Consider the following 27,539-nt stretch of genomic DNA (forward strand, 5'->3'; position numbering starts at 1 on the left):
TCAGTTTTAACTGAGAAGAGGCTTCCCTAATGCACATTTAATATGCAACTTCTTTTTGCTTCTTGTAAACTTTATGCCTTTTGTATTTCAGAACCTCATAAGATTACTCAAACGTACATATACTCTATCTACGAGGGTTGATTCATAAGTCATGGCACCTATTTTTTTCCTCTCTGAAAATGCACCAACACTGGAAATTTAATATGTACATTTGAAAATGTGCGACATGCACTTCTTAATGTTGCCACCAGATGAGTGCAAGGTGTCTGATAGGGGAGAAGCAAAAAACTTGACATTTGAAATTGTTTAATTATGACATACAGTGTACAACATGAGCAAAAAACTGTTGAACTGTTAGCATCCTTCAAAGTAGTCTCTGAATGGGAGACTGCTTTGAAGGATGTTGATAGTTTTACCAGTTTGTATTTGTACTTTATTGTTCATGTACACTTTATGCCATAATAAAATGATTTTCAAATGTCATGTTTTTTGCCTTTTTTTTTTTTTTTTTTTTTGTTTATAAGTTTTACAAATTGTTAAACAACAATATAATAGAAATAAACATTTAAAAAAAGAAACAACATATAAATTGTAAATTCACAAAATTAACTAAGTTCACAAACTGAGGAGAGAAAATCCTTCACCTCCAAGGGAAGTTGGTTTTCAAGAAATGTTCATTCATATTAGGAGATCAAACAGTTGGATTAAATTAAATTATCATCCTGGTTAATTGAAAAGGCATGTAGGGAATTGGAGCTTAGCCAGCTGCCTTACCCTCAAGGAAAAAATTCAACTGATCAGGTTCATAAAATATATATCTAATATTCTGATGGGTAACAACATTTACAGGGAAAACGTAACTGAAAAGTTGCTCCCATACTCAAAATTGACTGACGATAGGTTAAAAATTTCTTTCGTCTATCTTGAGTCTATTTTGATACATAAGGAAAAATTAAGACTTTTGAACCATGAAATTCTGAATTATCAGTCTTATAGAATAGACGAAGAACTGCTTCTTTGTCTTGATGAAAAACAAAGGTTACCAATAAGGTTGCTCGTCCCATAATTTCTTCTTGTTGAGATGTTTCCAGGATAGCTGTGAGATCTAAGTTTCCTGCTACGGTTCCTTTTTCTTTATCCTTTTTAGGAATATTTAAATAGTATGATTTATGTAACGGTGGTAAATTATTTTCAGGAAATTTAAGTACTAATCTCAAGAAGGAATGAAACAGTTCTCTTGCCGTTTGGAAATAGGAAAATTTAAAAGTCTAAGGTTCAAACTCCTATTAGCATTTTCCAATTTTTTAACAAGTAAATTTTTATCCTTCAATTGTAAGTTAATTGAAGCTTTCGCTTCAGTCACAGATTTTTCCAAGTTGTCTATTGTATCGGATTGTTTTAGAAGTTTCTCTTCAAAAGTCTTAAGCTGTATGTTAGTACTCTGGACTGAAGTGACGAATTGAGAGCATACCTTGTATAATGATTCCAAGCCACTCCAAATAGCCTCCATGTCTATAACTTCTGGTCTTATCATAGGAGGAAGCAGAGTTGTACCGGGAATCACTCCACTGGATTCCACCTTCTCCTTCTCTGTAACATTACAGGTTTCCGTTCCTCCATTCTCCATTGTCGGCTGTAGATAAGTCGGCAAGTTATGTACCTCATCCGGGGTCAGAGGGGAAATTTGCAGCGCCGCCGGAGACATCAACTCCGGAGCTTCCTGTGCTGCAAACAATGTTCCCGACTTCATCCCGGGGCGAGGAGGAACTCCAGGTCCCATCGGGCTGAGTGACGTCTCGCCCTCCAAGATCGAGGTCTGCCCCCCTCGGTCTGCGGATGCGCCCGCTCCAACTGGGACGGCAAAGGTAGTAATCACCGTCTGCGTCGACGGCGAAGAGGCAGAGAAAGCTGGAAGAAAGCCCCTCTGTCTTCCCCTGCGCTTAGGCATAGCGAAGGTAGGAAAAAAGGCAAGCAAATAAGTATTTTGCCGATTGTGCAGGAGCCTCTCGCCGACGCGACTTACTCCGTTGCCATCTTGGATCCTCTCCCATGTTTTTTGCCTTGCACTCATCTGGTGGCAACATTAAGAAGTACTTGTCGCACATTCTGTTGGTGTATTTTTGAAAGAAAATAAATAGTTGCCATGACTTATGAATTAACCCTCATATATAAATGTTGAACCATCAGAAGATATAGCCCCATTGAAAATCATTCTGTGTTAGCTATAATACCCTATTTCAATTTTTCTTAAACCTGTCCTGGGAGACCTCCAGCCAGTCAGGTTTTGAAAATAATCTTTTTTTAAAAGAAATTCTTTATTGATTTTTACATCTTACAAGTGTATCAATAAGTTAACAATTAAAATTAAATACATCACTTGAATTTCTGTCATTAACAATCTATATATATAAAATCGGAGGTATGTATGTGTGTATGTATGTATGTGTGTGTGTGTATGTGCCGCGATCACGCAAAAACGGCTTGACCGATTTGAACGAAACTTGGTATGCAGATCCCTCACTACCTGGGGTGATATGTTCTGGGGCTCTCGCAGCCCTCCTGCACACGTGGGCGGAGCTACAAACAGAACATCAGATTTCACCCAATCATGTCAATGGAAAAAATGTAAACAGCTGCCATTCTCACAGTAAATCAAAAACGGCTTGACCGATTTGAACGAACCTTGGTATGCAGATCCCTCACTACCTGGGGTGATATGTTCTGGGGGTCTCTCGGCCCACCTGCAAACGTGGGCGGAGCTACAAACAGAAAATCAGATTTCACCCATTCATGTCAATGGAAAAAATGTAAACAGCTGCCATTCTCACAGTAAATCAAAAACGGCTTGACCGATTTGAACGAAACTTGGTATGCAGATCCCTCACTACCTGGGGTGATATGTTCTGGGGGTCTCGCGGCCCACCTGCACATATGGGCGGAGCTACAAACAGAAAATCAGATTTCACCCATTCATGTCAATGGAAAAAATGTAAAAAGCTGCCATTCTCACAGTAAATCAAAAACGGCTTGACCGATTTGAACGAAACTTGGTATGCAGATCCCTCACTACCTGGGGTGATATGTTCTGGGGGTCTCTTCACCCAAGAATTTATATGTTCTTGCTCCTGGAGGTGAAACTAAAAATGTTGTTTATAATCAAGTTTTGTGTGTGTTGTATTGTATTCATTTTGTCAAATATTTCACATTATAATTTGAATATTGTACTTTTTATAAAGCTGTAAAAAAATAATTTCATTCACCACTATAAAGTATCTTTATTTGAATCCATTTACAGTGTTATTGCTATAATTAAATACCCGTGCAACGCCGGGGCATCAGCTAGTAATACATAAAAATTTAACCCCTTCCCACCCAACCCTCCTATAATATATGCAATTAAATATATCCTATGAAATATTCTATGAAATATACTTTTTTACTGATCCATTAATAAAATTCAAAATTCCCTCCCTCCCATCCCTTCACTTATGTTGTACTTATAATGGAAAAAATGGTATCTATTTATTACAATAATTTTGTCAATGGCCCCATATCTCTTTAAATTTTTTATAATTCCCTTTTTGTCTGGCTATTCTCTCCATTTTATAAATGAGTCACAATGAGTTCCACCAAAAACTGTAATTAAGCCTGCTACCATTTTTCCAGTTATGCGTGATATGTTGTATGGCGACTCCTGTCATAATCAATAAAAGCTTATTATTGTTTGATGAAATTTGGCTCTTTGTTCTCATTGACGTTCCAAATAGAATCGTGTCGTACGACAAAGCCACAGGATTATCTAATAAACTATTTATTTGTGTCCAGATTGGTTTCCAAAAGGTCAAGATAAGGGGACAATAGTATAACAAATGATCTAATGTCCCAATCTCAAGATTACAATGCCAGCATCTATTAGAGCTATCTAACTTTTGTAATCTAACTGGGGTCCAAAATGCTCTATGTAAAAGGAAAAACCAAGTTTGTCTCATAGATGCGGACACTGTACATCTCATTCTCCAAAACTAAATTTGTGGCCATTGAGACGCAGTAATTTGATGCTTGATCTCATTGCTCCAAATGTCCCTCAGTCCAGTTTTAGGTTTTTTATTTACAAATCCGTTTATCAATGTATACCACTGTGCGGCCTGGTGTCCCAAGAAGTCTACCTGAAAGCATAAAATTTCTAAACTATATTGCGTATTAAGATTCTTCCATTCAGGGAACCCTGCCTGAATGGCCTGCTTCAGTTGCAACCATCTAAAACTTTGTGATTTATTAAGACCATATTTATGTTGCAGCTGTGAGAAATCAATCAGTTTACCATTTGAAATAACATCATCTAAAATCCATATACCAGCTATCATCCAATGCTTCCAGATGACCTTAAATCCGCCAATTTGAATCTTGGAGTTTAACCATATAGTTTGATTTGTCGATTTATAGATTGGAATAGATGTTAAATTACTAACATATCTTAAGAGTTTTCCATGTATTCATAAATATTCTGTTTTCTTTATACAATGTAGGCATTTTAATGCTAAGAACATGACATAAACGTAGAGGGAACATGAGTCGTCATTCCAACCACAACCAGTCTGGGGTATTATCAATGAGCTCTGGGAGGACCCAATATGGTGCAAAATATAGGCTTGATGATACCTATAGAAATTTGCAAAATTTACTCCACCCTCCGCAATTGGTTTTTGTAAAGATACTAAAGCAATTCTAGGAGTTTTGCCTAGCCAAACAAATTTTGTAAGAATACTGTTTAACATTTTATAAAAGGACCCCTTAAAAAAAACTGGTAACATTCCTATCTGATAACAAACCACAGGCAATATCATCATTTTAATAGTTTGAACTCTCCCCCACCAAGACAGATGTAATGGATTCCATTGCTCACAAATTTGTTACCTTCTGCAATAAAAATTTTTCATTCTTTCATTGTGTCTTCCAGTGTATTTTTATCCTAATTCTTAAGTATTTTAATCCACCTTCCTTCCACACAAAAGAAAATGAATCAAACAAGCCTTTTGTACAATACACGTTTAGTGGAAGAACTTCAGATTTACTCCAGTTTATCTTGTATCCTGAAAATTTTCCAAATTTCTCAATCAGTTCAAGCAAGCATGGAATGGTTGTTTCTGGATTTCTCAAATGAAGCAATATATCATCTGCATATGCAGAGACTTTGTATTCCCAATCTGAATAAGGAATACCCTGTATCTCCTTTACTTGCTGAATAGCTAATAACAAGGGTTCCAAAACAATATCAAAAAGCAAAGGAGATAAGGGACAACCTTGTCTAACCCCCATCCGCAAATTGAAGCGTTCTGAAAAATTATTATTAATATACAGTTTTGCAACAGGGGAGCTATACAATGTTTGTATCATTTGTATAAATCCTGAACCAATTCCAAACCATTCCATAGCTTGATACATGAAGGTCCATTCCACTCGATCAAAAGCTTTCTCTGCAACCAAGGACACAGAAAAAAACCGGATCTTTCGTGGCTTTTGTTAAATTTAACATATGAAAAGCCAATCTTGTGTTATTAGATGAGTGTCTTTAGCAACAAATCCAGTTTGGTGCATATCAATAATAAAAGGGAGAGCCTTGGCTAAGCGTAAAGCCAATGTCTTAGCCAAAAGTTTTCCATCTACATTGATTAATGAGATAGGCCTGTAATTTGAAACCAATGTGGGATCTTTATTTGGCTTTGGTAAAACTATAGTCAATGATTCTGCCATAGTACCTGTAATGCAACCCTTAGTCAGTTGAGACTGATATAAATTTAATAGATAAGGTAATAGGGTAACTTGAAATGATTTATAAAATTCTACTGTGAAACCATCACCACCTGGAGCGGATCCAACTCTAAGAGATTTCAACGCTAATCCTAATTCTTTTAATGATATAGGCTCCTCTAAACTTCTTTTAATATGTTCAGGAACTTTCGGACCATTAATTTCAAAAATTCTAATCCATACTTTCTTCTATTATCATAAGGCTCAGAAGAGTATAAGTCTTTATAAAAATTTAAGAATTGATTTTAAATATCTCCAATTTGAGTATGTGTATCACCTTTCTCATCCTTTATTGCAATAATTTTTTTTGTTCTTTCCTTTGCTTTAAGATAATTTGCTAATAATCTTCCCGCCTTATTTGAGTTTCCATAATACAGAGTCTGATGGGAAAACAAATCTTTCCTTACTAATTTTGAAGAGATTTCATTATATTTACCTTTAGCTTTTAATAGAGCCTGCAGAGTACTTTACTCCTATTTATCAATCAATTTAGACTCTAGATTCTTAATTTCTTTCTCAAAATTAGAAAATTGTTTAAGTTGTTTCCTAAATTTGCCAAATATGATATAATATTACCTTTCATGGTCGCCTTAAAGGCATCCCATAAAACCTCCATGGAGGTTTCTTCCAACGTATTAATTTGAAAGAATTCATTCATTTTTAATTGAAACTCTTCAAAGAATTTTGAATCTGCAATCAATGTAATATCAAATCTCCACACAGATCTACTATTTTCTTGTTCAGGAATCTTAAATTCAATCCACACACCACCATGATCAGACAAAATGATTGGATCTATGGAGGCTTGTGTCACCTGTTGTACTAATTGATTTGAAACAAAAATATAGTCTATTCTTGAAAAGGATTTATGGACTTGTGAGCAAAAAGAAAATTCCCAATCATCAAAATGAAGTATCCGCCATATATCATTCAAATCACAAGATTGTACTAAATTATCTAACCCTAATGATTTCATAATTTTGCTTGGTTTTTTATCTATCAGTGGATCCATGACAGCATTAAAATCTTCAGCCACTATTAAATTAGAAGCAGCCAGTGGTAGTATCAATTGTTGTAATTTAAAAACAAATTCATTTTGATTCGAATTGGGGGCATACACATTAAATAATGCCAGGGTATTATTTCCCATACTCATTTCCACATGTATCCATCTTCCTAATGGATCTGAATCAATCATTTGAAAATTAGCTGTACATTTCTTATTTATTAATATAGCTACCCCTGCTTTTTTCCCCAATGCAGGGGCAAAAAAACATTGTTTTACCCAACCTCCTTCCAACTTTTTTGACTCTACCGCTGATAGATGCGTCTCCTGTATATAGTAAATATCCGCATTTTGTTGTTTAAAAAAAGCGAGCAGTTTTTTTCCTTTTATTTGATGGTTAAGGCCATTAACATTTAGTGATAGAATTTTAATCTCCATTGTATATTTCTATTTTCCATATATATAATCCAATCAAAGCAATTAGATTTATTGAAATTAGTATGAACAGACACCATTTTCCATCTTTTAAAATTTTGAATCCTAAATTTTTCCCTCCCCAATTTACTACTAAAAGTGAAAACTTGTTGACACACATTTCGGTTCAGGCTGCGAAGGTTCCTTGACAGACTATCCATAAATAACCTTTTAAATAAGTCACTAAAACCCTTATAATAATTCATCAAAATCTTTATCATTTTCACATATTATATATCCTTTCCTAATCCATTAATCAAATTAATATGTTTTGAATCTCCAACCAATTAAATTATACATTTTAATAATATAATTGCTCTAACTGATTAAATTTAATTAATATTCTAATGAATATGCGTGAGGCAGATTTGCATATAATAGAGGTGACAGACATGCAAATCTGCCTCACGCATATTCATTAGGGATATCTTGAAAACCCAACTGGCTGGGGTTCCCCCTGGACAGGTTTAAGAACTACTGCCCTATTTCAACACAAGTCCCATTTTTAGTGTTTTCAATTTATATTGTTCCTAATTCATAAGTTTTTCTTTCACATATGTGCAAATCTTCATTACTACAAGGGGTTTTCAATAATTTATCTACTACCTCAGTAAGAAAGAAAATAATTTTCAAAAAATTGTATTTTCATTATAGTCCCCTGATAGCTCCAAACACTTCATCCACTTTACCTGCAATTACTTTAATCTCTTTGAAAAGAATTCTTGTTTGACCTTCAAACCAGGACCTCACAACTTTGTTGATGTCTTCATCACTTGAAAATTACTGTCCATGGAAAGATTTCTTCAAAACTTGGAACAGGAAATAATCTGAGGGAGCCAGGTCAGGACTGAAACCCACATTCTTGGATGGCAGCATGTGAATGTCATGACGTGCACTGGCACATTGTTGTGAAGAAGCAGCACACCTGCTGTGAGTTTTTCTCATCTTTTCTCCTTGACTGACTCCTGCAAAGCGATTGTGTTGTAACTTTCTCCGGTTATGGTTGTCTCAAGTGGCATGAGTTCCAGAAACAAAAGTTGCTATGACTTTGCCTGCGGATTTTTTTTTCTCTTGGAATTTTTTGGAGTGAGGGATGACGTGCTTCCACTGCATTGACTCCCATTTTGGACTCGGGATCTTTGTGATAGACCCAAGTCTCATTTCCAGTCACCAAATGATGAAAAAAAATTCACATGGTCTTCACAGAGCATCTCTAAGTTCTCCTGACAGCACTGGAGCCTCATGGCCTTCTGACATGGTGTCGGCATTCCTAAAACTCATCTTGCACTAACCTTGGACATGCTCAACTTTTCATGAATTATTTTCCAAACTGTACCCGTCGAGATGTCTGTTTCTTCAGCTATTCCTTAATTCATCTGACAAAATTTTAATCAACTTTCTTGCGCATTTCTGAAGAAATTGCTTCCACAGGCCATCCAGTGTAAGGGTCATCTCCAATGGACTCTACCCCACTTAAATTGCTTGCTCCAAAATTTTACTTTGTTGGATGATGGGACAGACTCATCATAAACTGCAGTCATGTGTTCATGGATCTCCTTTTGCTTTTTTCTTTATGTGAGAAATTTTATCACTGAATGGTGTTCCAAAATCTAGCAGTTTCTTACTTGATTCTTACGAGAACTCTCCTGACATCCTGTTAGACTTGCATTGAGCTGCAACTGTGCATGAGTAACCTTGAGACATCATAACATGCACAGACTGTTTCAACACACTTGATACTTTCTTTCATATTCAGGTAGATAAAATATTGAACACCCCTTGTATCTTAAATAATGAAGTTAAGATAGTAATTAAGATTTGCACATATATGAATGAAAAACTTATGAGTTAGCAAAAAATATAAATTGAGGAGAACACCGGTAATATAATGATTTCCACTGGAGTTATATACTCTGATGGCTATAGCCTCTGCTGGTCCCACATTAGAGACATATTTCGAGTACTCTATAACATTCTGGAGCATAAATATTTTCTTTGGAACTATATTTACATATAAATCTTAGTCTTTGTGATACCTTTTGTACTTCAGAAAGCCACAAGAAATTAGTACTGTAGTGGTTTTTTATAATTATATGTGCAGAGGTGAAAAGCTTCTAAGAATTTGTATAGCAGACAGTGTTAGCAAAGAAAAATCCCCGTCTCGTAAAACCTTTGGGGTTGTGTTTCACTCTCTTTGTATTTTCTTATCACTTTTTTTTCACCTTTATCTATATTCCACCCACTCTGCATGCACATACACATCCTACCCTCCTTGTTGCAAACCTCTCTTCCTCAACAGTTTGTTCCCAGGCTAGCAGTAGCAGTAATAACCTCCCTTCTGGGCCCAGACAAGTGCCAGCTACTCAATACCCTTCTCAGGCTAAACAATTCTGAAGGCTGTTCCTATTTGCTTACCGGATGCTTACAGTAAACTTGTGTTTCAGTGCTGGTGTGGCCAGGTTTGAAAGATTTGTTTCTCTTAGTGCATTCTTTGTCGCCTTTTATCTTTGCTCTTCTGTGCACTTATTTGTGTGTCTGGGAAATGATCCTGTAGAGGAACATTATTCTTCCCAGTTTCCTCTTGCTCTTCCTCTAAGGTGACACAGTGGTTTTGTTTCGACAAAGCATCCTTTCATTACAGTGATCCTATAATGCCTGAGTAGAGGCTGCTTGCATCAACTCCAGTCAAAGCTCTGATGTGCAGGCAGACCAGATTTTATTACCAATAAGAGGAGGTGCTTGGACTCCTATCCCTGCATAGAAATATCAGCAGAGTGGCAGCACCTTTCTTAAACCTGACACTGCAAAAGACCTGTTCAGACTATCTTACCACTAGGTAGCTAGCTTCCTAATCTGCCTAGCAGGAAACTACAGATGTGGCTAGTTCTTGCTATTATTTAATTGATTTTTTTTATTTTCTGAAATCTGTTTTAGGTGAAAGACCATTTGTATGTGACTTGTGTGGAAATTCTTATGCAGATGTAAAAAATTTAAAGAAGCACAAAGCAAAGACTCATAATGGTGAGTAATAGCTGACTTATGAATTTTTGCTATTTGTACCCCTCTAAAATTGTAACCACATAACAAACTCCTGAGCTGGATTTATACTTGTGTTTTTTACTCACGGGTGCATAAGTCAGGCTTTTTATGGGGTGAATCATAAAGCACTAGATGAGAGTTGAGCTACGCCCTATGTTCTCTGTGAGCTGCCATTTTTTAGTCATATGCAGGCTTCATAGTAAACAACGGCATTTTATGAACTATATGTACTGTATTTCCCCATATATAGGCCGTGGCCTATATAGGGGTTTTGCAAGTCTGCCCAGTGGGTGCAGCTTGCATAACTGGGGCGGCCTATACTGTTTCTTAAAATCATCCCCCCCTTTACCTCCCTTTCTGGACGGCGGACGGTTGCCTCCTCGAATCTCGCGGCCAACAGGGCAGGAGCAATCTTTTCGATCTCCAGCCCTGCGCTGCTTCCTGCATGGCTTTGCCATCAGTTCGAGAAGGCAGCCATCCGCTGTCGAGAGAGGTAAGGGGGGGATGATTTTAAAATAGTATAGGCCGCCCCAGTTACTGGTAGATAAGCAGCGGCTAATGCAATGGGGCGGCTTATTTACCAGTTTTAAAACTTGCATAGGCATTTTCGTGGCCTATATTTGGGGAAATAACAATAATCCATTTGTATAGTTAGTCTTCAAGTGGCTGTATGAAAATGAACTTTTCCACAAATCACCATTTTTTCCTTTTTTAGGATGTGAAAAATACACAGATTCCAATACAGCTGATAACTCTTTTAATGATCAAGACTCCATGCAAAAAAGTCCATTGCCATCTCCCACAGACCTGAAACCTTCTGATCTCTCACTACCACTTGCTCTTCCTCTTGGAACTGAAGACCATCAGATGTTACTGCCTGTGACTGATAATCAGCCTCTCTCATCAGAGATGCTGCTGAGGTCCTCAGTGACTGGCTTCTCTGAACCTCAGTACATATTCCTACAACAGTTATACTGATGAGAGATTGCTTAGGTACAATATAGAACTACTATTAGTAATAATGCACATCTGTGGAAAGGAATAAAAAAGTATTACTGCTCTTGGGTTGAATTATGTCTAGCTAACAAAGCCAAACCGCTCAATAATGTATATGTACATTTTTGCATTTGCTAGATTCCTTCTCAAGATGTGGAAAATGAGGATGAATCTAGCAACTCCAAGAGATTGCTCTAGAGTTGACAGTTAAGGTTTGATGCTTAAATGCAGAGATATAGATTGAATTACAAACGCCTAAGAGTGTGATAGTGGTGGAACTAAGTCCTCCACAAATGAGAGCAGAATCTAGGGTGACTGTATCTGTTTAAGATAGCCAAACAAACGCCCATAGAGTGTGATAGAGGAGCTGAGTCCTCCACAAATGAGAGCAGAATCTAGGGTGACTGTATCTGATTAAGATAGCCAAACACAAAGTAACAGCAAAAGCCAGAAGGATGGTGGTTGCATAGGGAGAGGAATAACTAGCAAGAGAAGAGTAGATATCGCCACTTACGCTCTGCTGTGACTTTATTCAGCATATAGTGTACAATTTGGAGTCGGCATCTTTCTAAATGAGAGAAACTAGATGGAGCCAGGCCAAAGGGCAGCTACTAAAATAGCTGTCTTTCATCTAAAACACCTGGGGATAGAGATCTTCAATATATATCCTGGAGGAAAGGGTAGAGAGGAATTTCTCTAGGTCTAGGAAATAATGCACAGTAAGCAGGCATGAAGGGTCATAGGATGAGTGTACAGGAAGTAGAGGGGAATAATCCTAAAGAAATATTTCTTTATAGAAAGGGTGATAGATGCATGAACAGCCTTCCTGTGGAAAAGGGCGGGGACAGGGATAGTGTCAAAGCATGGGACAAATGGAGAATATCTCTGAGGGAAGGACAGGCTTGTAGAGCTAAGCGGAAAAATGAAGGGGCAGACTGAATTCGCCTTATGCTCTTTATCTACCATCTGTTTGTCATACTGTGTTTCTTTTCTGTTTCAGTTTTTAAATTTGAGTCTGAGCCTGCTTCTCTCTTTCCTTCTTAAAGTTACAAGATAGCTTGAAAGGCTAGAGCAGTGGTTTTCAGTCCAGTCCTCGGGAATCACCTGGCCAGTTGGGTTTTCAGGATATCCACAATGAATATGCACGAAAGACTTGCAAGCCTGCCTTCTTTTTTACAAATCTCTTGTATGTATATTCATTGTAGATATTCTGAAAGCCCAACTACCCAGGTGATTCCTGAGGACTGGCTTGAAAACTACTGCTCTAAAGAATATCATGTCGTTTCTTTCTTGAAAAATACATTTTGCATTGCAAAGGCATTTAATTTTTTAATTAAAGTTAACTTTACGTAACATCTTTCATACAGGCTGGAATTTGTTGTGCATTACAAACAAAGCATAATAGAACTGAAAATCAGTTCCATCAGTGGTTGAAATATAATGTCTGTGTAGCATATTTTCAGTAATGACCACAACCGTGATTGTGATCACAATGAAATGAGAATTTGTCTGACCAATCAGCTTAAGGCAAGCACTTCCTATATGCAATTAAAACTACACATTATAGAATCTGGCACTCAATCCGAATGTACTTCTGCTTTGTTCAGTTTTCATAGGCCCACTAAGGGCAGGATGCATAAAGCTCCTGCAACCTGGTGGAAAACACTAGATTGGGAGCAATTTTCCATTGCTGAGCTATGCTCGGCACAAATAGCATGTAAATTATCTATATGAGGGTAGCTTGAAAAGTTTGGTAAAAAATCAAGTTAAACAGTGTAGTCTCCATTGAGGGCTATACACTTGGTCCAGTGAGTTTCCAGCTTTTTTTTTCGCAGGAAAAATAGCTTATGAAAAAACAGAAACTCACTGGATTATGTGTCTAGCCCTCAGTGGAGACTACATATGTTTAACTTGCTTTTTTTAGCAAACTTTTCAAACCACCCTCAACACTATTTGTGCTGAGTACTCTAGTGAAAGGGTGGGGAACTATGCCTAGGGCCTTCGCACAAGAGCTGATCATTAGGCACAGCACTTGTATGCAGGGATGAAGATTGCCGAAGCTCAACTTTGAGCAAGAAGCAACCAGGGGAAAAAAAAAAACACTGCAGTTACAACCCAAGCTCTTTGCTAGGACAGAAATGAAAGAAGAGGTCTTTTTGAGTCATGCTGTGATTTGGATGCAGCTTCTGTGCAAGCGTGTCCCATGCCTATGGTCATGATGCAGCTGTTAGGCATGGGAGACACTTGCACATAAAACAAGTATAAAACCCCCACCAGTTCCAAAATGCTCCTGCCGAAGCTACTAATAGCTCCAGACCTGCTGGAAAATTTTGTTCTTGCCTGGTAAGAGGTGGGCATGCCTTGCTGTGCACTACAAAGTATGTTCATTTTAATACTAATGAGCTCCTTGCAATGCATTTGTATAGGGTTCTTGATGGCTGTCACTGCAGTTGTAAAAGTCCCTTTCCCTCCCCCCAGAACACTTTTGTGAATTGGAGGCTGAGCTACCTTAAAAGTAAGACTGGCTACAACCAGTTTTACTCGCATGGCAAGCTTTTGAGCATTGGGGCCTAACTGCTAAACACAACTTTGATCATTATTTTCAAAAGTTGTTGGGAGAAAAGGCTCTTATTCAAAAACTTTCCCTAAAAAATGTCTATTAAAAAGCCTTTATTAAACTCAAGAACAATTGCTTTAGAGCAGGAGTGTCCAACCTTTTGGCTTCCCTGGGCCGCATTGGCTGAAAAAAATGTTTCTGGGGCCACATAAATGCTGGCGGAAGACAGTAAACACCCAGGGGCAGCAGAGAAAAACACTGCATATTCCTTGACCAGGGCCACACAAAATACTTCACGGGGCTGCAGGTTGGATATCAAAACTGCCTTGGGAGCTAGGGAACAATTCTGCACAAAGCTCCCCTGTAAATCTGATCACTGCTTCCATATACAGTATTGCCAGAAACAATCGGCTACATCTTTAATGGCACCTGAGTGTTTCAATAGTCCTAGTATCATGTTTATGGCTACTCCCTATGCAGATGAAATCAGGAAACTATCATACTATAAAAGATCATGCTGGAAATATAATTTAAATATAAACCACATAATTCTGTTAATATTAAACAGATTTATGTGGTAGATCTAATATAAAATACTGTTTAACAAATCAGAGCAGACTCGATTTCTTTATTCAAGCCTAGGGGTACTTGTGATCAAGAATCCAAAAATCAAAATTGTTCCCACTATGCCAATCTAGTTTCCTATATAGAGACGCTTTTAACTGATTAGTGAGTCCCTTAAACTGAGTTGACATTCCCAATTGAAGTAGGCAAGTACTGATCTAATATAATATAACCACTATTATTCATCCTTATTTGATCTCTATCCTATATCAAATTGTAGTTCTTCCCTGATTTCCCCTTGAAGTGCACGTTTGTCTATCTCTATATTGTATGTCCCCCTCATTTGAAAATTATTGTACATCGCTTTGTAATCTTTGAAAAAAGCGATTTTATCAAATATGAAATAAACTTGAAACAATAATGAATCCCTCCCCTCCTCCTCTGGGCAAAACCCTATGTGATCAGCAGTGTTCCCTCTAAGCGGGCGGGTGTTGTGAGCAAACTTTTTTCACTGTGAGCTAAAAATATCGGGCGCCAGCAAGTTATGAGCCAAATAAATATGTTGCTTTCTACCACAGAACTTCCTTACGTTTGTATGGAATCTATCCCCTTTCAACTTTAGAGACAGATTCATAACGAATGCAAGGAAGTTCTTCTTCACTCAGAGGGTGGTGGACACCTGGAACGCGCTTCCCGGAGAGGTGATAGGACAGAATACAATTCTGGGGTTCAAAAAGGGACTGGATGACTTCCTGGAAGCGAAAGGGATAACAGGGTACAAATAGAGATTTACCTTACAGGACATTGAGTGAACAGGGTATGGGTATTTTAAGTTAGGTAGGGAACACTTTCAGGTCATGGACCTGGGGGGCCGCCGCGGGAGCGGACTGCCGGGCACGATGGACCCCTGGTCTGACCCGGCAGAGGCAACGCTTATGTTCTTATGTTCTTATGAGAGTGCCCTCTCGTTCTCCCTGCCTTAGCTACTAAGTCTATTCCCTTCAGTACCTTGAATGTTTCTATCATGTCCCCTCTCAATCTCCTCTGCTCAAGGGAGAAGAGGCCCAGTTTCTCTAATCTTTCGCTGTACGGCAACTCCTCCAGCCCCTTAACCATTTTAGTTGCTCTTCTCTGGATCCTTTCGAGTAGTACCGTGTCCTTCTTAAAGTACCAGTGCTGGACGCAGTACTCCAGGTGAGGGCGTACCATGGCCCGGTACAGCAGCATGATAACCTTCTCTGTCTCTTCAGTCCAGCATCTGCCCCTTCCATTCACTGTCTGTCTTTCCCTGCCATCTCTCCTCCTGCCCCCCCCCACCCCCCAATTTGGTCTAGCATCCATCATCTTCCTTCTGTTCCCCTCATGGTCTGGCATCTCTATCCTTCCCTCCCCCCTGTGGTTTTTAGCATATCTCTCTTCTCATTTCCTCCACTCAGATCTGATCATTCTCTGCTCTCTCTTCCCTTTTCTTCTCTGGTCTTCCTTCTCTATTTTCTGCCTCCATCTAAATTAAATTCTTTCTTACTATTTAGTCCCGTTTCCCTCTTTTCACTGTGTCTACACACAGCTTGTCACCCCTTTCCCTCACCCCTCCATTATCTTACTATTTTCTTCCCCCTTTATTTCTCTCCTCCTTCCATCCAGTATGTGTTCTTTCCCCACTTCCATTCAGCATCTGCTCTCCCTTCTCAACTGACATCCATCTGCCTTCTGCTCTCTCTCCCTTCTTCTCACTTCCATCATCTGTCCCCTTCTCTCTCTCTCTCATCTCCTCCATTCCATCATCTGCCCCTTCTCTCTCTCTCTCTCTCTCCCCCCCCCCCCCAACTTCCATCATCTGCCCCCCTTCCCCTCACCTTTGTGGGTCACTTTCTTTCCCCTGAGGGTGGCTCATGTCACAGGGGAAGCTTTGGCCGAGCAGAACCGCTTGATTGACAGTGGAACTTACTTGATTGATGTCGATGCTGGGGCCCGTTGCCGTTTGAAGGAAAAAAAAAAAAAGGTGGAAAAAAGGAACCTGTAAAGGCGAGAGGAAGGGAAACCTCCAGGACAGCTGCTTTTTGCCCTCCTTCAGCGGCCCAAGAGTTCAGACCAGCAGCGGCAGCTCTGTATGCTTTTAACTTCGGCACAGAGCTGCCCCTAATCAATAGTTTAGCGCGGTTTCATGAGGCAGCCTCGGGGCCTTTGATAGCCGGCCCGCTTCGATGATGCGATGTGGGCCGGCCTAGCAAAGGCCCCGAGGCTGCCTTATGAAACCGCGCTAAACTATTGATTAGGGGCAGCTCTGTGCCGAAGTTAAAAGCATACACAGCTGCCGCTGCTGGTCTGGAGGTGCGGAGACAAGGCAGGAGGCAAACGCGGTGGAAGGCAGGAGTCCCGGCGAAGGCAGGAGTCCCGGCACAGCGACTGCAACAGGAAGTTGCAAGTCAGCTGACGCCGGCCTTTCGTTGCGGCGGGGACCGAATCCTTCGCGGACCGGCAAGATTTTGTTTGCGGACCGGCGGTTGAACAACTGTGCTCTACACTGTGTGCGCTGTGACGAGAAACTTGTGCGCTGCGAGGTAATATTTTGTGCGTCAGCGCACCCCAGCGCAGCTTAGCGGGAACACTGATTCAGTAATAAGCCATAACTGGATTTGTTTTCAGTGAAGCATTATTTTATTGGTTATACAATACATCCACCACACTAACAGAAGCTCTCTACAAACATCTTAGGTGGCACTAATCATACCAGAATAAGATGTTTGTTATACTGATTTTCTGTAAATTGTAGTGACTAGTTGAGAATCCTTTTTTATATACATGTGTCCAAAAAGCACAGTTACTTACCGTAACAGGTGTTATCCAGGGACAGCAGGCAGATATTCTTGACTGATGGGTGACGGCACCGACGGAGCCCCGGTACGGACAATTTTAGAGTGATTGCACTCTAAGAACTTTAGAAAGTTCTAGCTCGGCCGCACCGCGCACGCGCGAGTGCCTTCCCGCCCGACAGAGGCGCGCGGTCCCTCAGTTAGTATAAGCCAGCTAAGAAGCCAACCCGGGGAGGTGGGTGGGACGCAAGAATATCTGCCTGCTGTCCCTGGATAACACCTGTTACGGTAAGTAACTGTGCTTTATCCCAGGACAAGCAGGCAGCATATTCTTGACTGATGGGTGACCTCCAAGCTAATAAAAAGAGGGATGGAGGGAAGGTTGGCCATTATGAAAACAAATTTTGCAAAACAGATTGGCCGAAGTGTCCATCCCGTCTGGAGAATGCATCCAGACAATAATGAGATGTAAAAGTGTGAACTGAGGACCAAGTAGCAGCTTTGCAGATTTCCTCAATAGGAGTGGAACGGAGGAAAGCTACAGATGCTGCCATAGCTCTGACTCTATGGGCCGTGACAGAACCTTCCAGTGTCAGTCCGGTCTGAGCATAACAGAATGAAATGCACGCTGCCAGCCAATTAGACAACGTACGTTTAGAAACAGGACGTCCCAATTTATTCGGATCAAAGGACAGAAAAAGTTGAGGAACTGATCTGTGGGGTTTCGTACGCTCTAGATAGTAAGCTAGAGCCCGTTTACAATCCAAAGTATGCAGGGCTTGTTCCCCAGAATGAGAATGAGGTTTTGGAAAGAAAACCGGCAGAACAATGGATTGGTTGAGATGGAATTCAGAGACAACCTTAGGGAGAAACTTTGGATGTGTACGTAAAACCACCTTGTCATGGTGAAAAACCGTAAAAGGTGGATCTGCGACAAGTGCATGAAGCTCACTGACCCTCCTGGCAGAGGTAAGAGCAATAAGGAAAAGCACTTTCCAAGTGAGAAACTTGAAAGGAGATGTAGCCAATGGTTCAAATGGAGGCTTCATCAAGGCGGAAAGAACCACATTGAGATCCCAGATAACAGGAGGGGCTTTAAGAGGTGGTTTCACATTGAAAAGCCCACGCATGAACCTGGATACCAGGGGATGAGCTGAAAGAAGTTTTCCATGGACTGGCTCATGAAAAGCTGCAATGGCACTGAGGTGGACTCTGATGGAAGAGGACTTAAGGCCAGAGTCAGACAAAGAAAGTAAATAATCCAACAACGTCTCCACTGCCAGGGAAGTGGGATCAAGATGATGAAGAAGACACCAGGAAGAAAATCTCGTCCACTTTTGATGGTAACATTGCAGAGTGGCTGGTTTCCTGGAGGCATCCAGAATGGAACGAACGGGCTGCGACAAAAGAGTATCAGTCGAAGTCAGCCCGAGAGATACCAAGCTGTCAGGTGTAGAGACTGGAGGTTGGGATGTAGAAGGGTTTCCTGCTGTTGCGTAAGCAGAGATGGAAACAGAGGAAGAAGAAAAGGTTCCCTGGAACTGAGTTGAAGTAGAAGGGAGAACCAATGTTGCCTGGGCCACCTCGGAGCAATTAGAATCATGGTGGCTCGTTCCCTCTTGAGCTTGAACAAGGTTCTCAACATGAGAGGCAGAGGAGGGAAGGCGTACAGGAACAGATTCGACCAGTCGAGGAGAAAAGCATCTGCTGTTAGACGGTGCGGAGAGTAAAGTCTGGAGCAGAATAGGGGCAGCTGATGATTGTGAGGAGCTGCAAAGAGGTCTATCTGAGGAGTGCCCCATTGATCGAAGATAGACTGCAGAGTTACGGGATCGAGTGTCCACTCGTGAGGTTGGAGAATTCTGCTGAGTTTGTCCGCTAAAGAATTCTGAGCCCCCTGAATGTAAATAGCTTTGAGGAAGAGATGATGATCTATGGCCCAAGTCCAGATCTTCTGGGCTTCCTGGCATAAAAGGCGAGAGCCTGTCCCACCCTGTTTGTTGATGTAGTACATCGCAACCTGATTGTCTGTGCACAACAGAAGGACCTGAGGAAAGAGAAGGTGTTGGAAGGCCTTGAGGGCGTAAAACATCGCTCTGAGTTCCAAGAAATTGATTTGATGCTTCCTTTCCTGGGCTGACCAAAGACCTTGAGTCTGGAACTCGTTCAAGTGAGCTCCCCATGCGTACAGAGAGGCGTCGGTGGTGATGACTAGTTGATGAGGAGGCTGATGGAACAGAAGACCTCTGGATAGATTTGAGGATACCAACCACCATTGAAGAGACTGACGAAGAGATGATGTCACAGATATGTGTCGTGAGCAAGGATCCGACGCTTGGGACCACTGGGTAGCAAGGGTCCATTGAGGAGTGCGCAGGTGAAGACGGGCATGAGGTGTGACATGAACTGTGGATGCCATGTGCCCCAAGAGTACCATCATTTGTCTTGCTGAGATGGACGGCAGTGGAAGCACCTGGTGACATAGAGACTGAAGAGTCTGGAGACGATTGGATGGTAGGAAAGCTCTCATTAGGAGTGTATCCAGGATCGCTCCAATGAATTGAAGTCTCTGAGTGGGAATGATATGAGATTTGGGTAGATTGATCTCGAATCCCAGAAGTTGTAGAAACTGGATGGTTTGGTTGGTGGCCAGAAGGACTGCTTGAGCGGATGTGTCTTTGATCAACCAGTCGTCCAGGTAAGGAAATACATGCAGGTGGTGAGAGCGTAGAAATGCCGCTACCACAATGAGACATTTGGTGAATACCCTTGGAGATGAGGCAAGACCGAAGGGCAGCACCTTGTACTGGTAATGACAATGATTGATCATGAATCGGAGATATGGTCTTGAGGTTACATTGATCGGTATGTGAGTGTAAGCCTCTTTGAGATCGAGGGAGCATAGCCAGTCGTTTTGATTTAGAAGGGGATAAAGGATGGCTAAAGAAAGCATCTTGAATTTTTCTTTTACTAGATGAATGTTGAGATCGCGAAGATCCAGGATGGGTCTGAGATCTCCTGTCTTTTTGGGAACTAGAAAGTAACGGGAGTAGAATCCCTGCCCCTTTTGATCCAGAGGAACTTCCTCTATAGCGTTCAGAAGGAGGAGGGATTGGACCTCCTGAATAAGGAGGGCCGATTGAGGACTGTTCAAAGCAGACTCTTTTGGCAGGCTTTGAGGTGGTAGAGTCTGAAAGTTGAGAGAGTAGCCGTGGCGGATGATGTTGAGGACCCATTGGTCCGATGTGATTACTTCCCACCGGCTGAGGAACAGAGAAAGTCGACCTCCTATAGGCTGAGGCAGGAGAGCAGGAATAGGGATACTGGCTATACTGTGGAGAATGAAGTCAAAAGGGCTGTGACTTCTGCTGAGGAGGTTGTTTTACAGCTTGTTGCTGCTGCTGTTGTCTGGGAGGCTGACGTTGTTGTTGCCTCTGACGCCTAGGTTGCTGAGCAGTGGTAGTCAATGGACGAGCTGTGAAGCGGCGTTGATAGGCCGATTGCTGCCTATATGGTCTTGGCGGAGGAGGCTTCTTTTTATTCTTGAGCAGGGTATCCCAGCGCGTCTCATGAGCAGAGAGCTTTTGTGTGGTTGAGTCCATGGAATCCCCAAAGAGCTCATCCCCTAGGCATGGGGCATTGGCTAACCGATCTTGATGGTTAACATCAAGCTCGGATACCCGAAGCCAGGCCAAACGACGCATAGCTACTGACATTGCTGTCGCTCTGGATGTTAGTTCAAAGGTGTCATATATGGATCTAACCATAAACTTACGTAATTGTAGAAGAGACGACAAGCATGTGTGAAAAGCGGGATGCTTTCGTGAAGGAAGATATTTTTCGAAAGAAGCCATGGTGGTAAGGAGATGCTTTAAATAAAAAGAAAAATGAAAAGCATAATTACCAGCCCTATTTGCCAACATAGCATTTTGGTAGAGCCTCTTACCAAATTTATCCATGGCCCTTCCTTCTCTGCCAGGAGGGACAGATGCATATACACTGGCTCCTGAAGTCTTTTTAAGGGTGGATTCGACAAATAAGGATTCATGTGGAAGTTGAGGTTTGTCGAACCCAGGAATGGGAATTACCTTATATAGAGAATCCAGTTTACGTGGGGCCCCTGGGACAGTTAAAGGAGTCTCTAAATTCTTATAGAAAGTTTCCCTCAAGATGTCATGAAGGGGAAGTTTCAAAAATTCCTTTGGAGGCTGATCAAAATCAAGGGCATCCAAAAAAGCTTTAGACTTTTTGGATTCAGCCTCCAAAGGAATGGACAAGGACTCACACATCTCTTTCAAAAAACTAGAGAAAGAGGAAGTGGCCTGTTTGGAGGATGGGTCAGGGACAGCCGAATCCTCCTCCTCTGAGGAACATTCGCCTTCAGAAAGAAAGGGTTCCTCTGAGTCTCCCCACAGATCAGGGTCTCTGACATGGGAAGAATGGTCCCGAGACTCAGGTGTCGACGTTTGCATGTGTCGGGTTTTGCGCACCGACTTACCCGACCTCATCGATACCGAGTCAGGAGAAGTTATCGGTCGCACCGGTGCCGAAGTCTGCACCGATTGATGGTGAGCTCTCGGCTCCGGTGCAAGGACTGGCATCGATACCGATGAGGTTAGATGAAGCGGTACCGAGACAGTGGAAGCAGGTAACACGGGTTCCACAATCGGTATCGATACGGGTTGATCCACAACCGGTACCGGTGGCTCGGTGCGGACTGGCACCGGAAGGTTCGGTGTCATGATAGCAGGAAGGAGTCGTTCTAATTGCTCCTTAAGCTGCACCTGAAGGATGGCCGTAATGCGGTCATCGAGGGATGGCACCGGTACCGCTTTTTTCTTCTGCGGTACCTGCGGTGCCGCTCGACGCCCCGGAGATGAGGAGCCCGATGTCGAGGGACTCACCTCTATAGGGGCGGAGCGCTTCCGCTGGCGTCTTACAGGCGGCAGGATTGGACTCACTGCACTCGAGGCCGGAAGACGTTCCAGCGGGGAAGGCTTCTTAGCCGGCTTACCTGACTGTTGAGATGCCGGTGTGGAATCACGCGGCGTCGAAGACGAGGGTGCCGACTGAATCGGTGCCGAAGCCGGAGTCGAAGGAACGGGGTCGGACATCTCGGCACCGAACAACAATCGCTGCTGAATTTGGCGATTTTTTAATGTCCGTTTTTTTAAAGTAGCACAGCGGGTGCAAGAAGAGGCCTGATGCTCAGGACCCAAACACTGTAAACACCAGTTGTGTGGGTCCGTGAGAGATATAGGCCTAGCACACCGCTGGCACTTTTTAAAACCCGGTTGAGGGGGCATGAAAGTAAAAACGGCTTCCGCCAAATCGAAGGCCGAGGCTTCGATGGTGGCAGAAGGCCCCGCCGGGGAAAACCGAAAACTGAAGAAAAAAATGAAAGTTTTTTTTTTTTTTTTTTTTTTTTAAACAAAATGGAAAGAAAGAAAAAAGGCAATTTAAGCCAAAAAGTTTACGCGAGCGGGAAGGCAAGTTAGGAGAAAATTTCAACAGCCGTTGAAAACGCGTCTTCTTAGCTCCGCGGAAACTAAGAAACTGAGGGACCGCGCGCCTCTGTCGGGCGGGAAGGCACTCGTGCGTGCGCGGTGCGGCCGAGCTAGAACTTTCTAAAGTTCTTAGAGTGCAATCACTCTAAAATTGTCCTTACCGGGGCTCCGTCGGTGCCGTCACCCATCAGTCAAGAATATGCTGCCTGCTTGTCCTGGGATAAAAGGTATTGCTGACTGGTTGCTATGAGCTTAAAATGAGTATCCAAAGAGTTCAACCATTCCACAAATCTAATGCTACAGACATTTGAGAGGTCCCTGCTATTAGGACGTCCAAGTGCCGACTTAGGCTGGTTTTGATTATGAACCCCAAAGGTTTATGGACAAATTTGTTTGTTCACTGGGTTACTCCTATCTTGCTCCTCAGAGAGATCACATTATATATTAACGACAACATATTTTGGTCATTCATTCTTTTCTTTTTTTTTATCAGGCCCTTGTGTGATTTTCTCTAGTACCAATTTATGTGATAGACCATGCACTCTATTTTGCCTTTGATAACTAGATAATATTGGACTATTGAACATGAGGTCACTGTACACTTTGATCCACAATAGACGCTCTCCAAATGGACTATCCTTCTAAGAAATAGGTCTTATAAAATTAAGGTTTTCACCTCTTACAGCTCGGCATTGTAGTTTATGTAATATGTTGTCATACCACATATTCATGTTTGACATACCACAAGCCAGATACAAGAGTCATGAGGAAAAGATGTCAACCGTACAGCAGTGGGCAATCCAAAGTGATACGGTTGACATCTTTTCCTCATGACTCTTGTATCTGGATTGTTCTCCCCATTGTAAAGGCCTCTGGCTTTTCTACAAGTCCAGTAAAAATACGGTTCATTGAACACAAAAGCCGGTTAACTACTGGTTTGGTATACAGCCAATAACTACAAGAAAAGTCTGCTGTTTTTTAAGAATGCATGGGCATCATTGGAATTTAATACATAAGCAAAATAAAATATGATATACTTGGAAGAACCCAGACAAAGAACAAATCCAACAGATCTGCAGTGAGGTTGCAGTGGAACAAAGACAAAAAAAGGAACCGCAGATGTACAAGATGCAGGCAAAGTTTATTAAAGCAAACAATTTGTTGCATACAAATAGACCACTTTTTACAGAATATGGGACCCAATGCGATCTGTGTTTCTATCAACACGTCTTCTTCAGGGGTCCCATAAAATGGTGGTATCAAGAGTCATGCAACAACTTTGATCTTCTTTAATAAAGAAGATGGCGGCTTCCTGCCCACCTTCCGTTCAGGTTTTCCAGCAGTATACATCCATCGTCATAGAACACAACAGGCAAATTTGTTGTGTGTCCCTTGATGCCACTGTTTTATGGGACCTCTGAAGAAGACGTGTTGATCGAAACACAGGGTTGGGTCCCATATTATGTAAAAAGTGGTCTATTTGTATGCAACAAAATGTTTGTTTTAATAAACTTTGCCTGCATCTTGTACATCTGTCTGCAGTTCCTTTTTTTGTCTTTGTTATACTAGGAAGAACCCTCATGATTGAGATTTCACCTTAGCCCTTAACAGCTGAAATATAGGTATTTTTGGCTTTTTGAAGACTTGGGCTGCTAAATACTGTTGTCACTGAATATGTTTTTGATTTCACCTACAATATTGTTAGCAATAAAAACCTCTTATATGTCTGTTGCAATTTACAAGGAATGTTAATTGATCAAGATCAGAGTACTGTACAGTCTTAGTTCAGAAAACATAAAATATATCAATCACAGCAAAAGTGTTAAGCAGTAGATGCTCTTATTGCAAGGCTGGAATTGCAGTCAAAGCTATCAACTTCTCCATAGCTTGGTGTCCAGTAATAATGTTTCCTGAGGCCATGGAAGAGCTCTGCCAAATAGACCCGACCATCCACAACATAGGGTCGCACATCAGTGTCGGACGGTTTCAAGCGACCAATATTAAGTAACTCAGAAAATGCCTGAAATTTTAATTAGAAAGGGTATGAGATTTAATTCTAGTTAGCAGCTCTTGTAAGAACACAAACTAATTTGTATATAAACTGACTTCTCACTAGTGGTCTAGTGCCAAGTGCATTAAATAGGGACTTTAAAATTATAGAGCAATGCAACATATTTTTAACGATGAGCATTAAGCTATATTAAGTGGAAGGTCTGTTCTATAGCTGTTGCTATACTTTTATCAAATTAACTGATCTGATGGGAAAATTCAAAGCCCTTAAACTAGCATCTTGCATTTTTGGGAAATAAGCAATGGCTGCAAATATCTGAACTGTCCATATTTTGAGCTCAATATTAATACTGAAAATGAATCAACAAAATAGTATTAGGTTATTAGTTCGGTATGGGTCATGCACTTGATATATACTATCTTATCCTTGGACAAGCAGGCAGCATATTCTCACATGTGGGTGACATCATCCATGAAGCCCAGTATGAACAGTGCTAAAAGTGTACTGTCACTTTAAACTTCTTAAGAAGCTTCAAGACTGCCCGCCCCATGCATGCGTGAGTGCCTTCCTGCCCGACGTCATCTCATGGTTCCTCAGTTTTTTGTTCTCCACAGAGCAAAGAAGTTGTGTTTTGGACTCTATCCAAATCACGTTGCCTTCCCAACGTCTTTATTTGCCTTTCAGCTCATTTTTCTATTACCAGTAATGTCTTCAGTTCTTCTTTAAAAACATTTTTTTCTAAATGTTATTTTCTTTATTCGAGCCTTTGGGCTCTCTCTCTTTGGTATTTTCTGACTGTTTTTTTCTCGGACTGCAACCATTCAATTTTTTGACTTAGCCACCGAGATTTTCCCTCACATGTCGAGGCTTTCTCCCGGTTTTAAAAAGTGCACTTATTGCCAACAGCCCATCTCCATCACTGACCTGCACAGCTGGTTAATTCAATGTCTACTTGCATTCGCTGTTCTATGCTGCAAAAATGCTCTCTTAAGGCTCGACAAATTCAGCATGAAAAGTTATTTGGACCAGCCAAGGCCTCTGGCAACAAATCAATGACATTGGTACCAATGGTACCGGCATCAATGCCTCCCTCGACATCGGACATCATTCCTGCATCAGGTAAATGTGCTAATAATCCGTCCTCTATTCCACCTGCGTTGCAGGCATCATCAGCATCAAGTCCCTCAATGCATGGCAAGCACCGCCATCATCGATCGCCTTCTGTTCAGGCTCTCCTACAGGGCATGCTTCCGGATCGAGGTCACCCACCCCTCGACAAATTAAGGAGTTTTTTTCGGAGGGAGCTTGACCTTTTTAAGTTGCATACAGCACTGGTTCTTACATCGACTCCCTCGGTACCAGCCCAACCTGGGCATGGCACATCGAGGCCCAAGGGTACCAGCTCCAGTCTTTCATTGAAGCATTGATGGACATCTAGATCACATGGTACTGATGTTCACTCCTCAAAATGTAAGTGTGCATTGCACGGTACCAATTCCCATTCCTTTCGATTCAGATCAAGATCTAGACATCTTGTCAATGCACTTAATCTTCCTCTTCATCTGACTGGTACCAATGCCGTCAAAGGAGCACTTCTCAACGTTCTCACAGTCATCACATTTCTCAGAAAAGGAAGCATCCTTTTTCATATAGAGAATCACCTGGAGTTGCAGATGTTGACTCTGATCTTTTTCAACGAGACACCGATTCTGATCTTGAACCCACTTTATCTGCTCCAGAATTGTATGGCAACCCTTCAGATCTGTCTCCACCATCTAGGCATAGATCTCCTCCAGGACTTTCTTTTACCAAATTCATCAGGCAGATGAGAAGAGCTTTGCCTGTTAAGCTGGAATCTGATATTGAACCCAGAGCAGAGCACCTTGAGGCATTGGACTGATAAATCATGTCTGTCTTTCTTACTTTCTCCACCTGCCCCCCTCTTTATTTCTGTCTTTCTCTCTCCCCCTGCCTGTCTGTCTTTCTTTCTCTTAACCCCCTGCCCTCCCTTTATTTCTGTCTTTCTTTCTCTCTCCCCCCACAAGCCATCGTGCCGATTTCTCCACCTTCCTGATTCTTTTTCTCTCTCCCTGCCCCCACCCATTTCCCCTAAGCCACCACGCCGATTTCTCCCTGCTTTCCCGAGCCAGGCCTGGCACGTACAAGCCTGCCGGGCCCACAAGACTTCAGCTCCGACGTCAGTTCAGACATCAGAGAGGAAGTTCCAGGCCAGCCAGGCAGCGATTGGCTGGCCAGAACTTCCTCTCTGATGTCAGAATTGACGTTGGAGGTGAAGTCTTGTGGGTCCGGCGCTTGTACGCGCCTGGCCTTGCTCAGGGAGGAAAGAAGAACAAGATCGCAAAGGCAACACGATCGACTCACGTTGCCTTTGCGATCTACTGGTCGATCGCGATCGACCATTTGGGCACCCCTGTTCTATTATATGAAAGTAGCAGCAGGCTGAAAATCCCTGCCCATGGAGACACAATAGAGAAAACTACAGTAGTTCTGGGAACCGAACCCAGTCTCCCATATAACACAATGGGCTGCTATCAAAGCATTAGGTTGGCCCTTTTTCTTTAAAAAAAAAAAAAAATTCTTTATTCATTTTAACATCTTACAACAAGTGCGTTATAATATGTCATTTGAATTTATACAAGATCACTTGATTATCATAATCATTTGAAATTAGTAATATTTAAACCCTCCCAACCTTATTATTTCTTATGTAACTATATATATCATATAATACTTATATACAATC

General features: G+C 41.5%; 2 protein-coding genes across 6 annotated transcripts in view; one reads left to right on the forward strand and one right to left on the reverse strand.

Moving 5' to 3' along the window:
* Positions 1-27,539, forward strand: part of MYNN (myoneurin) — a 46,200-nt gene that overhangs the window by 14,214 nt on the left and 4,447 nt on the right. Inside the window, exons 6-7 of one of the 2 annotated variants that reach the window (XM_033959676.1) lie at positions 10,223-10,309; positions 11,043-11,320. In XM_033959676.1, the coding sequence (XP_033815567.1) occupies positions 10,223-10,309; positions 11,043-11,305 (350 nt within the window). In that variant the 3' untranslated portion in view covers positions 11,306-11,320. Of the gene's footprint in view, positions 1-10,222; positions 10,310-11,042; positions 12,677-27,539 lie in introns of those variants that run through there. The other variant, XM_033959675.1, reaches the window with a different exon arrangement.
* LRRC34 (leucine rich repeat containing 34) overlaps positions 24,490-27,539 on the reverse strand; it is a 39,980-nt gene continuing 36,930 nt past the window's right edge. For all 4 annotated transcript variants that reach the window (XM_033959689.1, XM_033959686.1, XM_033959687.1 and 1 more), the window contains one exon: positions 24,490-24,784. In XM_033959689.1, the coding sequence (XP_033815580.1) occupies positions 24,587-24,784 (198 nt within the window). In that variant the 3' untranslated portion in view covers positions 24,490-24,586. The remainder of the gene's footprint in view (positions 24,785-27,539) is intronic.

Source organism: Geotrypetes seraphini, chromosome 9 (genome assembly GCF_902459505.1).
Source record: "Geotrypetes seraphini chromosome 9, aGeoSer1.1, whole genome shotgun sequence".
NCBI classification, from domain to species: Eukaryota; Metazoa; Chordata; class Amphibia; order Gymnophiona; family Dermophiidae; genus Geotrypetes; species Geotrypetes seraphini.